The sequence below is a fragment of the Homarus americanus genome, unplaced genomic scaffold, assembly GCF_018991925.1.
Source record: "Homarus americanus isolate GMGI-L3 unplaced genomic scaffold, GMGI_Hamer_2.0 scaffold51248, whole genome shotgun sequence".
In the NCBI taxonomy this organism is placed as follows: Eukaryota; Metazoa; Arthropoda; class Malacostraca; order Decapoda; family Nephropidae; genus Homarus; species Homarus americanus.
In genome coordinates, this window is record NW_024748463.1 from 1 (window position 1) to 11,613 (window position 11,613).

An 11,613-nucleotide genomic window follows, 5' to 3' on the forward strand; every position below is an offset into this window, starting at 1 on the left:
GAATAGAATACCGGTGTAACATAACATTATTTTGAGTCTTACTCTTTCCATTTACAGAGTACTGTACAAGCCCATGATAATGGCTCCTATAGGTGATAAACTTCGTTGTGTGAAGAGAAAGAATAACGCGTTGAAATTGAGTGACAAACTTGAAATAATTAAGAAACTAGAATGTGGTGTGAGCAATACTGTTCTAATGGAAACATACGACATTGCAAAACAAACAACTGCTGTACTGAATAACTATTAATTTATGGACATATTTTTATCATAAACTGTTGTGTATATTAACTGTTTTTGTTTGTTTGTTCCAGATGTGTTAACGACTAAACCCTTGTGAAATTAACAACTGGATCATGGAGACTCTGCTGCTACAAGTATGTCTTTATGTCTGTCTAACTGTCTATCTTTATCTATCTGTGCTTCTATATCTTTCTATCAGTCTTTCAATACCTGTATGTCTGTCTGTTTGGTATCTATATCATCTATCAGACTGTCTTTATATATACAAGCATCTGTCTTATCTATATCTATGCTATCAGTAAGAAAGATATTGACATTGAGTGAGGAAGGTGGATACACAAGAGGTACAGTGAATGATGGTGGGTACACAAGTGGTACACTGAGTGAGGAAGGTGGGTACACAAGAGGTACAGTGAATGAGGATGGTGGGTACACAAGAGGTACAGTGAGTGAGGAAGGTGGGTACACAAGATGTACAGTGGAGTGGATGGCAGACTGCAGGATGTTGCTGACTGTAAGTGTTATGTATGTGCAGGTAAATATGTGTCCATGACAAGACTGAAGAAACTCAACACTGAAGATTATCCGTGGACTGTGTGGATGAGTTCTGCTGCCTGGGTGACATGATCAGTGCTGGAGGGGGTGCTGAAGGCTGCTGTGTTGTGAGTCATGGAATGGGTTCTGCTGCCTGGGTGACATGATCAGTGCTGGAGGGGGTGCTGAAGGCTGTGCTGTGTTGTGAGTCATGGAATGGGTTCTGCTGCCTGGGTGACATAATCAGTGCTGGATGGGGTGCTGAAGGTTGCTGTGTTATGAGTCATGGATGAGTTCTGCTGCCTGGGTGACATAATCAGTGCTGGAGGGGTGCGAAGGTTGCTGTGTTGTGAGTCATGGATGAGTTCTGCTGCCTGGGTGACATGATCAGTGCTGGAGGGGTGCTGAAGGTTGCTGGTGTTGGGCGAGTCGCGGCTTTGAGTTCTGCTGCCTGGGTGACATGATCGTGCTGGAGGGGTGCTGGAAGGTTGCTGTGTTATGAGTCATGGATGAGTTCTGCTGCCCGGGTGACATATAACCAAAGCAGAGGTGCTGGGGAAGGTTGCTGTGTTGTGAGTCATGGATGAGTCGGCTGCCTGGGTGACATGATCAGTGCTGGAGGGGTGCTGAAGGGTTGCTGTGTTATGAGTCATGGATGAGTTCTACAGCCCGGGTGATTACGATCAGTGCTGGAGGGGGTACTGAAGGCTGCTGTGTTGTGAGTCATGGATGAGTTCTGCTGCCTGGGTGACATGATCAGTGTTGGAGAGGGTGCTGAAGGCTGCTGTGTTATGAGTCATGGATGAGTTCTGCTGCTTGGGTGACATGATCAGTGCTGGAGGGGGTACTGAAGGTTGCTGTGTTGTGAGTCATGGATGAGTTCTGCTGCCTGGGTGACATGATCAGTGTTGGAGAGGGTGCTGAAGGCTGCTGTGTTGTGAGTCATGGAATGGGTTCTGCTGCTTGGGTGACATGATCAGTGCTGGAGGGGGTACTGAAGGCTGCTGTGTTGTGAGTCATGGATGAGTTCTGCTGCCTGGGTGACATGATCAGTGTTGGAGAGGGTGCTGAAGGCTGCTGTGTTATGAGTCATGGATGAGTTCTGCTGCTTGGGTGACATGATCAGTGCTGGAGGGGGTACTGAAGGTTGCTGTGTTGTGAGTCATGGATGAGTTCTGCTGCCTGGGTGACATGATCAGTGTTGGAGAGGGTGCTGAAGGCTGCTGTGTTGTGAGTCATGGAATGGGTTCTGCTGCCTGGGTGACATGATCAGTGCTGGAGGGTGCTGGGCTGCTGTGTTGTGAGTCATGGGTGAGTACTGCTGCCTGGGCTGACATGATCAGTGTTGGAGGGTGCTGAAGGCTGCTGTGTTATGAGTCATGGGTGAGTTCTGCTGCCTGGGTGACATGATCAGTGCTGGAGGGGTGCTGAGGCTGCTGTGTTGAGTCATGGGTGTCTGCTGCCTGGGTGACATGATCAGTGTTGGAGGGGTGCTGAGCTGCTGTGTTGTGAGTCATGGATGAGTACTGCTGCCTGGGTGACATGATCAGTGTTGGAGAGGGTGATGAAGGCTGCTGTGTTGTGAGTCATGGAATGGGTTCTGCTGCCTGGGTGACATGATCAGTGCTGGATGGGGTGCTGAAGGCTGCTGTGTTGTGAGTCATGGATGAGTTCTGCTGCCTGGGTGACATGATCAGTGTTGGAGAGGGTGATGAAGGCTGCTGTGTTGTGAGTCATGGAATGGGTTCTGCTGCCTGGGTGACATGATCAGTGCTGGATGGGGTGCTGAAGGCTGCTGTGTTGTGAGTCATGGATGAGTTCTGCTGCCTGGGTGACATGATCAGTGTTGGAGAGGGTGATGAAGGCTGCTGTGTTGTGAGTCATGGAATGGGTTCTGCTGCCTGGGTGACATGATCAGTGCTGGATGGGGTGCTGAAGGCTGCTGTGTTGTGAGTCATGGATGAGTTCTGCTGCCTGGGTGACATGATCAGTGTTGGAGAGGGTGATGAAGGCTGCTGTGTTGTGAGTCATGGAATGGGTTCTGCTGCCTGGGTGACATGATCAGTGCTGGATGGGGTGCTGAAGGCTGCTGTGTTGTGAGTCATGGATGAGTTCTGCTGCCTGGGTGACATGATCAGTGTTGGAGAGGGTGATGAAGGCTGCTGTGTTGTGAGTCATGGAATGGGTTCTGCTGCCTGGGTGACATGATCAGTGCTGGATGGGGTGCTGAAGGCTGCTGTGTTGTGAGTCATGGATGAGTTCTGCTGCCTGGGTGACATGATCAGTGCTGGAGGGTGCTGAAGGCTGCTGTGTTGTGAGTCATGGATGAGTACTGCTGCCTGGGTGACATGATCAGTGGAGGGGGTGCTGAGCTGCTGTGTTATGAGTCATGGATGAGTACTGCTGCCTGGGTGACATGATCAGTGCTGGAGGGTGCTGAAGGCTGCTGTGTTGTGAGTCATGGATGAGTACTGCTGCCTGGTGACATGATCAGTGCTGGAGGGGGTGCTGAAGGCTGCTGTTATAGGAGTCATGGATAAAGTGCACTGCCTGGGTGACATGATCAGTGCTGGAGGGGGTGCTGAAGGCTGCTGTGTTATGAGTCATGGATGAGTACTGCTGCCTGGGTGACATGATCAGTGCTGGAGGGGGTGCTGAAGGCTGCTGTGTTATGAGTCATGGATCAGTTCTGCTGCCTGGGTGACATGATCAGTGCTGGGTTGGTGATTGGTGTGTCAAGTGTAATCTTGCCTGACAGTTTAACATGACAGTATTTTAACATTATTAACATTTTCAAGACTAATTTTGAACTAATATCGTTAATATTAATATATCGTACTAATAGTTTAAAGACTAGTAATGAACTAATATCTTTCCTATTTATATACTAATAGCTTCAAGACTAGCAATGTACTCTTATTAATATCTCTACGACACTCTATTAAAATTTTAACAACATTTACACCAGAAAAATGTCTGTTGACGACTTATTGACAAGAATAATGTAAACGTGTCGTAAATTTCTTCACTATTGATGATATTTGACAGAATAATACTCAGGATATTTCACATAATATCTTCGATGTTTCTGAAGGCATTTGATACGGTGAAACCTCAATTTAACGAACTCCATGGGGAGGCTATTCCGTTATATCGAGGTTTTACTCAAGATAAACTTCCCTTCACCGACTTTAATCAAATTTCAGACATTTAATAAGACAAACGTAAACTCAATTTCTAAATAAATTTCGAGACATTTGTAAAATTTTAATACAATGTCTTCGATATTTTTCCAGGACATTTAACTAATATTTTCTTATACTTAACTAGTCTCCCCCCAATCAGGATTACTGCGAGGTGTGTCAACAAGGCGGTGAGATCATTCTGTGCGACACGTGCCCCAAGGCCTACCACCTGGTGTGTCTTGAGCCCGAGCTGGAGGAGGCACCTGAGGGGAAATGGTCTTGTCCCACCTGTGAGGTCGAGGGGGTGAAGGAAGAGGATGAGCATATGGAGTACTGTAAAGTTTGTAAGGTGAGTGATGGTTGGTCGAGGGGTAGTGGTCGAGGGGGAGGTGGTCGAGGGGGTCAAGGAAGGGGACGAGCATATGGAGTACTGTAAAGTTTGTAAGGTGAGTGATGGTTGGTCGAGGGGTAGTGGTGGGGAGGTGGTGGGGGGTGAAGGAAGAGGATGAGCATATGGAGTACTGTAAAGTTTGTAAGGTGAGTGATGGTTGGTCGAGGGGTAGTGGTCGAGGGGGAGGTGGTCGAGGGGGTCAAGGAAGGGGACGAGCATATGGAGTACTGTAAAGTTTGTAAGGTGAGTGATGGTTGGTCGAGGGGTAGTGGTCGAGGGGGAGGTGATCGAGGGGGAGGTGGTCGAGGGTGTACTGGGAGGGTGTACTGGGAGGGTAGGGTTAGGTTAAGTGGTAAATTTTAACCTTTCGACACAAATCACCGGAGGTCGACCAATATGTTTTTCCCTTGTATTATTTGGCGAGTTTTAAACCAATCTGACCTTCATTGTTGGCGTAAATTCAAATGCGATTGGTCGAAAAAAATTATCCTGATATAGATACCTCATTGGTCACGACTGGATGACGTCGGTTAATATTACCCGTCCGTGATCCATAACTCGGGTCACGACAATAACATCTCGGGAAGACTGAAAACTCCGTTAAATCGATTAAATTCAATTGGGTCGCTATTATCCATTTCCGCCGGGTATACGAGGTTCAAAATGATCGGAATAAAGAGATTTAAAAGATTCACTTGTTTATATCTTCGGGGAGCACTACTGTATGGCCTAAAGTTAAATAATACTTTTGTTTGGTTGAAATAGGGTTAGGTTAGGGTATGGTTAGGTTAGTGTTAGGTTAGGTTTATTTGTACGAGTGTCTTTGTTTATTTGTTTACATGTTCGAGAATTATATTTATTTATTAACGTACGTACGACTATGTTTATCGTCATTTTTCCCGCAGGACGGAGGTGAATTGCTGTGCTGTGATTCGTGCGTCAACGCCTACCACACGTACTGCCTGTCTCCGCCCCTATACAAGGTGCCAGAGGGAGAGTGGACCTGCCAGAGGTGTGCCTGTGAGCCTCTGCCTGGCCGCGTACAGAAGATATTGTTCTGGAGGTGTGTGGCAACTGTTGGTCATCTTAGGGATGGACTTTAGTTCGTTATATGGAGGTTTTACATATAATGGGCCTTTGATATAATGGACTTTCATCTCTATATAGTTCATTAGATGGAGGTTTTACATATAATGGGCCCTTGATATAATGGACTTTTATCTCTATATAGTTCATTAGGTGGAGGTTTTACATATAATGGGCCCTTGATATAATGGGCTTTCATCTCTATATAGTTCATTAGATGGAGGTTTTACATATAATGGACCCTTGATATAATGGACTTTCATCTCTATATAGTTCATTAGGTGGAGGTTTTACATATAATGGGCCCTTGATATAATGGACTTTCATCTCTATATAGTTCATTAGATGGAGGTTTTACATATAATGGGCCCTTGATATAATGGACTTTCATCTCTATATAGTTCATTAGATGGAGGTTTTACATATAATTGACCCTCGATATAATGGACTTTCATCTCTAGTTCATTAGATTCTGTTAAGTTAGGTTAGATTAGGTTATGCCAGGCTAGATTAACATACATTAACCACGCACTCTAACACCCCCCCCCCCTTACAGGTTCGTTGATCCCCCCAAACCACCGGACAATTGGAAAGAGGCCGTCGGGGAGAAGGCCGAGAAGTACCAATTTAAACAGCTGCGGGAGTTCCTGGTCAAATGGGTGGATATGTCCTTCTGGCACTGTTCCTGGATCTCGGAGTTGATGCTGGACGTTTATCATCCACAGGTGTGTGTGTGTGTGTGTGTGTGTGTGTGTGAACCCTGAGGTGTGGGTTTTTATGTGTGTATGTGAACATGTGCGTATAAGACTTTTCCCTCATTATAAACTAGCCATTGTTATTAAAATTATGTACTGGTAGAGAAATAACCACAATAATTATAACTCATTTAATTAATTATCCCCAAAACTTTATAATTAATCCAGTAATTAATTATCCAAAAGCTTCAATAATTAAACCCATTATAATTTATTACCGAGGAATAACTACCCTGGAGACGCAGATGTAAACAAAACGTCTCTATTTCCGCCAGATGTTACGGTCGTATTTCAAGAAGTTCGACCCCGATGAGCCGCCCATTCCAGGGATAGACGACGACGATGAGTTAGGCTCACAGAGACGACACAAGAAGGAGATTGACCCCAATTCACTGGAGGAAAGGTGAGGTCAAGAGTGTAGGTGTGAGGTCAAGAGTGTAGGTGTGAGGTCAAGAGTGTAGGTGTGAGGTCAAGAGTGTAGGTGTGAGGTCAAGTGTGTAGGTGTGAGGTCAAGGGTGTAGGTGTGAGGTCAAGTGTGGGTGTGTAGGTGTGAGGTCAAGAGTGTAGGTGTGATGTCAAGTGTTTAGGTGTGAGGTCAAGTGTGTAGGTGTGAGGTCAAGAGTGTAGGTGTGATGTCAAGGGTGTAGGTGTGAGGTCAAGAGTGTAGGTGTGATGTCAAGGGTGTAGGTGTGAGGTCAAGAGTGTAGGTGTGAGGTCAAGTGTGTAGGTGTGAGGTCAAGTGTGTAGGTGTGAGGTCAAGTGTGTAGGTGTGAGGTCAAGTGTGTAGGTGTGAGGTCAAGTGTGTAGGTGTGAGGTCAAGTGTTTATTTGACCTGTGGAATATAGGTCAAGTTTGTTATTTAGATGTGGCCTCTTTATTTACCTAGTGGCCAACCAAACTAGAGGTGGCCCTTGTGAGGGAAGGTGGCCAATGGTTGTTTAGGCTCTCTACATTGTTCTTAACAGTCTTATCAATGGCCCACCTAGCCTAACCCCACCTCAACCCAACTCCAACCCCCACCCCTCAACCTAACCTGTTCAACCCCACCCCTCAACCTAACCCCACCTCAACCTGCTCAACCCCCACCCCCATCAACCCAACCTGTCCCTCAACCCCACCCCATCAATCCAACCTAACCCCACCTCAACCTAACTCAACCCCACTAATCTCAGCACCTCAACCCAACCCCACCTCAACCCCACCTCACATCAACCTAACCCCACTGCTAACCTGGGTCCTCAACCCTGTCTCTTACACCTCAACTCAACCCCACCAACCCCACACCCTCAACCCCACCTCAACCCCAACCCTCAACCCAACCCCACCTCAACCCACCAACCCCACCCCCATCAACCTAACCCCACCTCAACCCACCTCAACCCCACCCTCAACCCAACCCCCACCTCAACCCCACCCCATCAACCTAACCCCACCTCAACCTAATCCCCACTCGTCCCAACCATCTCCACCTCAACCTAACCCCTTCACCAACCCCACCTCAACCCCACCCTCACCCAAACCCACCTCAACCCAACTCAACTCCCACCTCCCACCTCAAACCCAACCCCACTCAACCCAACCCCTCAACCCCACCTCAACCCAACCCCGCCGCACCCCACCTAACGTCTTATTTCTGACCCTCACAGGTACTATAAATACGGCATCAAGTCCACGTGGCTCAAGATCCACCGCGTGCTGAACCACCGCACGCTGCGAGACGGAACGACCCAGTACCTCGTTAAGTGGCGTGACCTCCAGTACGACCAAGCGACCTGGGAGGACGAAGACGAGGATATCGTTGGGCTTAAAACGGCCATCGAGTTCTACCATGATCTGAGGGCTGCTTGTAATGCTGATGTGGGAAGTGAGTCAGTGTAATGAGTCAGTGTAGTGGTGTAGTGAGTCAGTGTAGTGGTGTAGTGAGTCAGTGTAGTGGTGTAGTGAGTCAGTGTAGTGGTGTAGTGAGTCAGTGTAGTGGTGTAGTGAGTCAGTGTAGTGGTGTAGTGAGTCAGTGTAGTGGTGTAGTGAGTCAGTGTAGTGGTGTAGTGAGTCAGTGTAGTGGTGTAGTGAGTCAGTGTAGTGGTGTAGTGAGTCAGTGTAGTGGTGTAGTGAGTCAGTGTGTAGTGGTGTAATGAGTCAGTGTAGTGGTGTAATGAGTCAGTGTAGTGGTGTAGTGAGTCAGTGTACCATTAACTTATATTAGGTTAACAACAGAAAGGTGAGGATAATTTAGTTAAGTTAGGATTTTTATGTTAGGTTAGATTAAGTTCGAATTTAACCAGAATAAAAAAAAAATAATTTACCTCAACAATAACCTAACCAAAACCTAACCTAACCACAACCTAATATCAACCAACTCATTCCCACAGCCAAGAACAAGAAGGGTAAGAGGAAGGGCAAATCCCGCACCAGAGAGTTGGGCGACGAAGACCGTGAACCTTCCTCCCCCCGGCGCTACACTCCCCCCCCAGACAAACCCATCACCAACCTGAACAAGAAACTGGAGAAACAACCGGATTACATCGACATAACCGGCCTGTCACTTCACGAATATCAGCTAGAGGGCGTTAACTGGCTGAGGTGAGGTGGTTAGGGTATCTGTCTGTCTGTCTGTCTGTGTGTGTCTGTCAATAAGTTGGTGAAACAGTCAGATTACATCGACATAACCGGCCTGTCACTTCACGAATATCAGCTAGAGGGCGTTAACTGGCTGAGGTGAGGTGGTTAGGGTGTCTGTCTATCTGTCTGTGTGTGTCTGTCTGTCAATAAGTTGGTGAAACAGGTCTATATTGAGAATGTTGGTGGGGGGGGACTTTCTCTTCCCTTCTCTTCTCTATAGATTCCATTAATACATAGTTTATTTTGTCCTCCCGTTGTCTTCACGTCATCCTCCCGTTACAGGTACTCATGGGGCCAAGGCACTGACACCATCTTAGCCGACGAGATGGGCTTAGGAAAGACCATCCAGACTATCGCCTTCCTCTACTCTCTATACAAAGAGGGCCACTCCAAGGGGCCATTCCTGGTGGCCGTGCCCCTGTCCACGATCATCAACTGGGAGAGGGAGTTCGAAATGTGGGCCCCGGATTTCTATGTCGTTACCTACGTCGGGGATCGCGACTCACGCACGATGATCCGCGAACACGAGCTGTCGTTCGAGGAAGGGGCGGTGCGTAGTGCGTCCAAGGCCACGCGTATCCGTACCACTAATGTCAAGTTCAACGTTCTGCTGACATCCTATGAGATGATATCCATGGATCAGGCTTGTCTGGGGTCCCTGGAGTGGGCGTGTTTGGTCGTCGACGAGGCTCATAGACTCAAGAGTAATCAGTCTAAGGTAAGATCACGGAGCCTAGCCTAGCCTCGGTGTCTGAAATATATTGTTTACATTTTAATGTGTTATTTATTTGGGTCTTGTGAAGATTAGACACCCCAGTTTATTTCACTTGATGATTAACCTAACCTAACCCTACCCTAATCTAACCACCCCAGATAGCATTTGGAGTGTTTAACCATCAGGTGAAATGAACTAGGGGTGACTAATCTAGCTTGCTGCCATCAAACTCATTATTATTGTTGTTATTATTATTGTTGTTATTAATGTTTTTGTTTACTCTCGACAGTTCTTCCGAGTGCTAAACCAGTACAACATCATCTACCGGCTGCTCCTGACTGGTACACCTCTCCAGAACAACTTGGAGGAGCTGTTTCATCTGCTAAACTTCCTGTGCCCGGAGAAGTTCAGCGACCTGTCAACTTTCCAGAACGAATTTGAAGACATCGCCAAGGAAGACCAGATTAAGAAACTCCACGACCTCCTGGGGCCTCACATGTTGCGGAGGTTGAAGACTGATGTGTTGAAGGTGAGGTCAGGGAGGTTACGTTAGAGGTCAGGGAGGTTAGGTTAGAGGTCAGGTATTGTAAACGCCTAATCCGTAATTTTAGATTTAAGAAGAAATGAAATAGTTTACCATATCTGATATTAACATTCTCCTAACCCAACCTATCCTAACACTACCCAAGTACCCTATCCACTCTTTATCCACATTAATCCATCGCTGTTTGTTGTTGTTTATCCTCCGCAGAACATGCCAACGAAATCCGAGTTCATAATCCGGGTAGAACTGTCGCCGCTACAGAAGAAATATTACAAGTATATTCTGACGCGGAACTTTGAAGCCTTGAACTCTAGGGGAGGCGGACAGCAGGTGTGTGGGTGGGCGGGTGTGTGTGGGCGGGCGTGTGTGTGGGTGTGTGGGCGGGCGGGCGCGGGTGTGTGTGGGTGTTGATATATATTGTATTTACATTATAGTTGTAATAATAACACTACTGAAATAACAACAGCAATAACCTAATCACCATAACTAACAACCTAATCACCATACCCTATTACAGGTCTCCCTTCTGAACATCGTAATGGACCTGAAGAAATGCTGTAATCACCCTTACCTCTTCCCCGCTGCTTCCGAAGAGGCGCCTAAACTACCCAATGGCATGTATGTCACCAAAGACCTCGTTAAGGCCAGCGGGAAGTTTATTTTGCTGGAGAGTATGTTGGAGAAGCTGAAGAGAGATGGTCACAGGTGAGTGTTGGAGGTGATCATAGGTGAGTGTTGGAGGGGTGGTGGTGAGAGGTGATCCTAGCTGAGTGTTGGAGGGGTGGTGGTGAGAGGTGATCCTAGCTGAGTGTTGGAGGGGTGGTGGGAAGGGTGAGGTGTGTTGGTGGAAGTGGTGGAGAAGGGTGCATATTGTTGGAGAGTGTGTTGGTGATCATGTGGCTTTATTAATGATCTATACATTAAATGTATTTTATTAATTTATTCATTTAAGTAATTTTTTTATTCACTTTACTCAATTAATTTGTTATTTTTATCGACTTTATTAATTTATTCACATTATTTATTGATTTGTATTAATTTTATCCATATTTTTATCGACTTAATTCATTTATTCACATTATTTATTGATTTTATTGACTTTATTCACATTATTTATTTATTTTTATTAATTTTATTCATTTTTATCGACTTTATCCATATTTTTATCGACTTAATTCATTTATTCACATTATTTATTTATTTTACTGACTTTATTTCTATCTTTAAGCTAATTAACGTGTGTGTGTTCCAGGGTGTTAATATTCTCCCAGATGACCAAAATGCTGGACATTCTAGAAGACTTTTGTGAAGGCCTCGGGTACAAGTACGAGAGGATCGACGGAGGCATTACTGGTCTACTGCGTCAGGAAGCTATCGACAGGTTGGTTTAACTCCCTTAGGGTTGGTTTTTGGTTGGATTTTGGTTAGGTTAGGTTAGGTTAGTGACTCTTAGTGGGAATCAGCCATACCCCTAAAGACTCTTAAGGGGGGGGGGTAGGTCAGCCATACCCCAGACAATTCTCATATATACCCCAGACACT

At 46.2% G+C, this 11,613-nt stretch overlaps 1 protein-coding gene across 1 annotated transcript; it reads left to right on the forward strand.

Moving 5' to 3' along the window:
• Nucleotides 1–4,122: 4,122 nt before the first annotated feature.
• LOC121880262 (chromodomain-helicase-DNA-binding protein Mi-2 homolog) lies at nucleotides 4,123–11,453 on the forward strand (the record flags this gene model as incomplete). Its single annotated transcript, XM_042387414.1, is given in 11 exon segments — nucleotides 4,123–4,311; nucleotides 5,259–5,416; nucleotides 5,996–6,164; nucleotides 6,470–6,597; nucleotides 7,841–8,058; nucleotides 8,564–8,774; nucleotides 9,096–9,531; nucleotides 9,818–10,057; nucleotides 10,280–10,402; nucleotides 10,590–10,777; nucleotides 11,325–11,453. Coding segments are annotated over 11 exon segments (2,189 nt in total), but the record flags the coding sequence as incomplete, so codon positions are not given.
• Nucleotides 11,454–11,613: the final 160 nt, after the last annotated feature.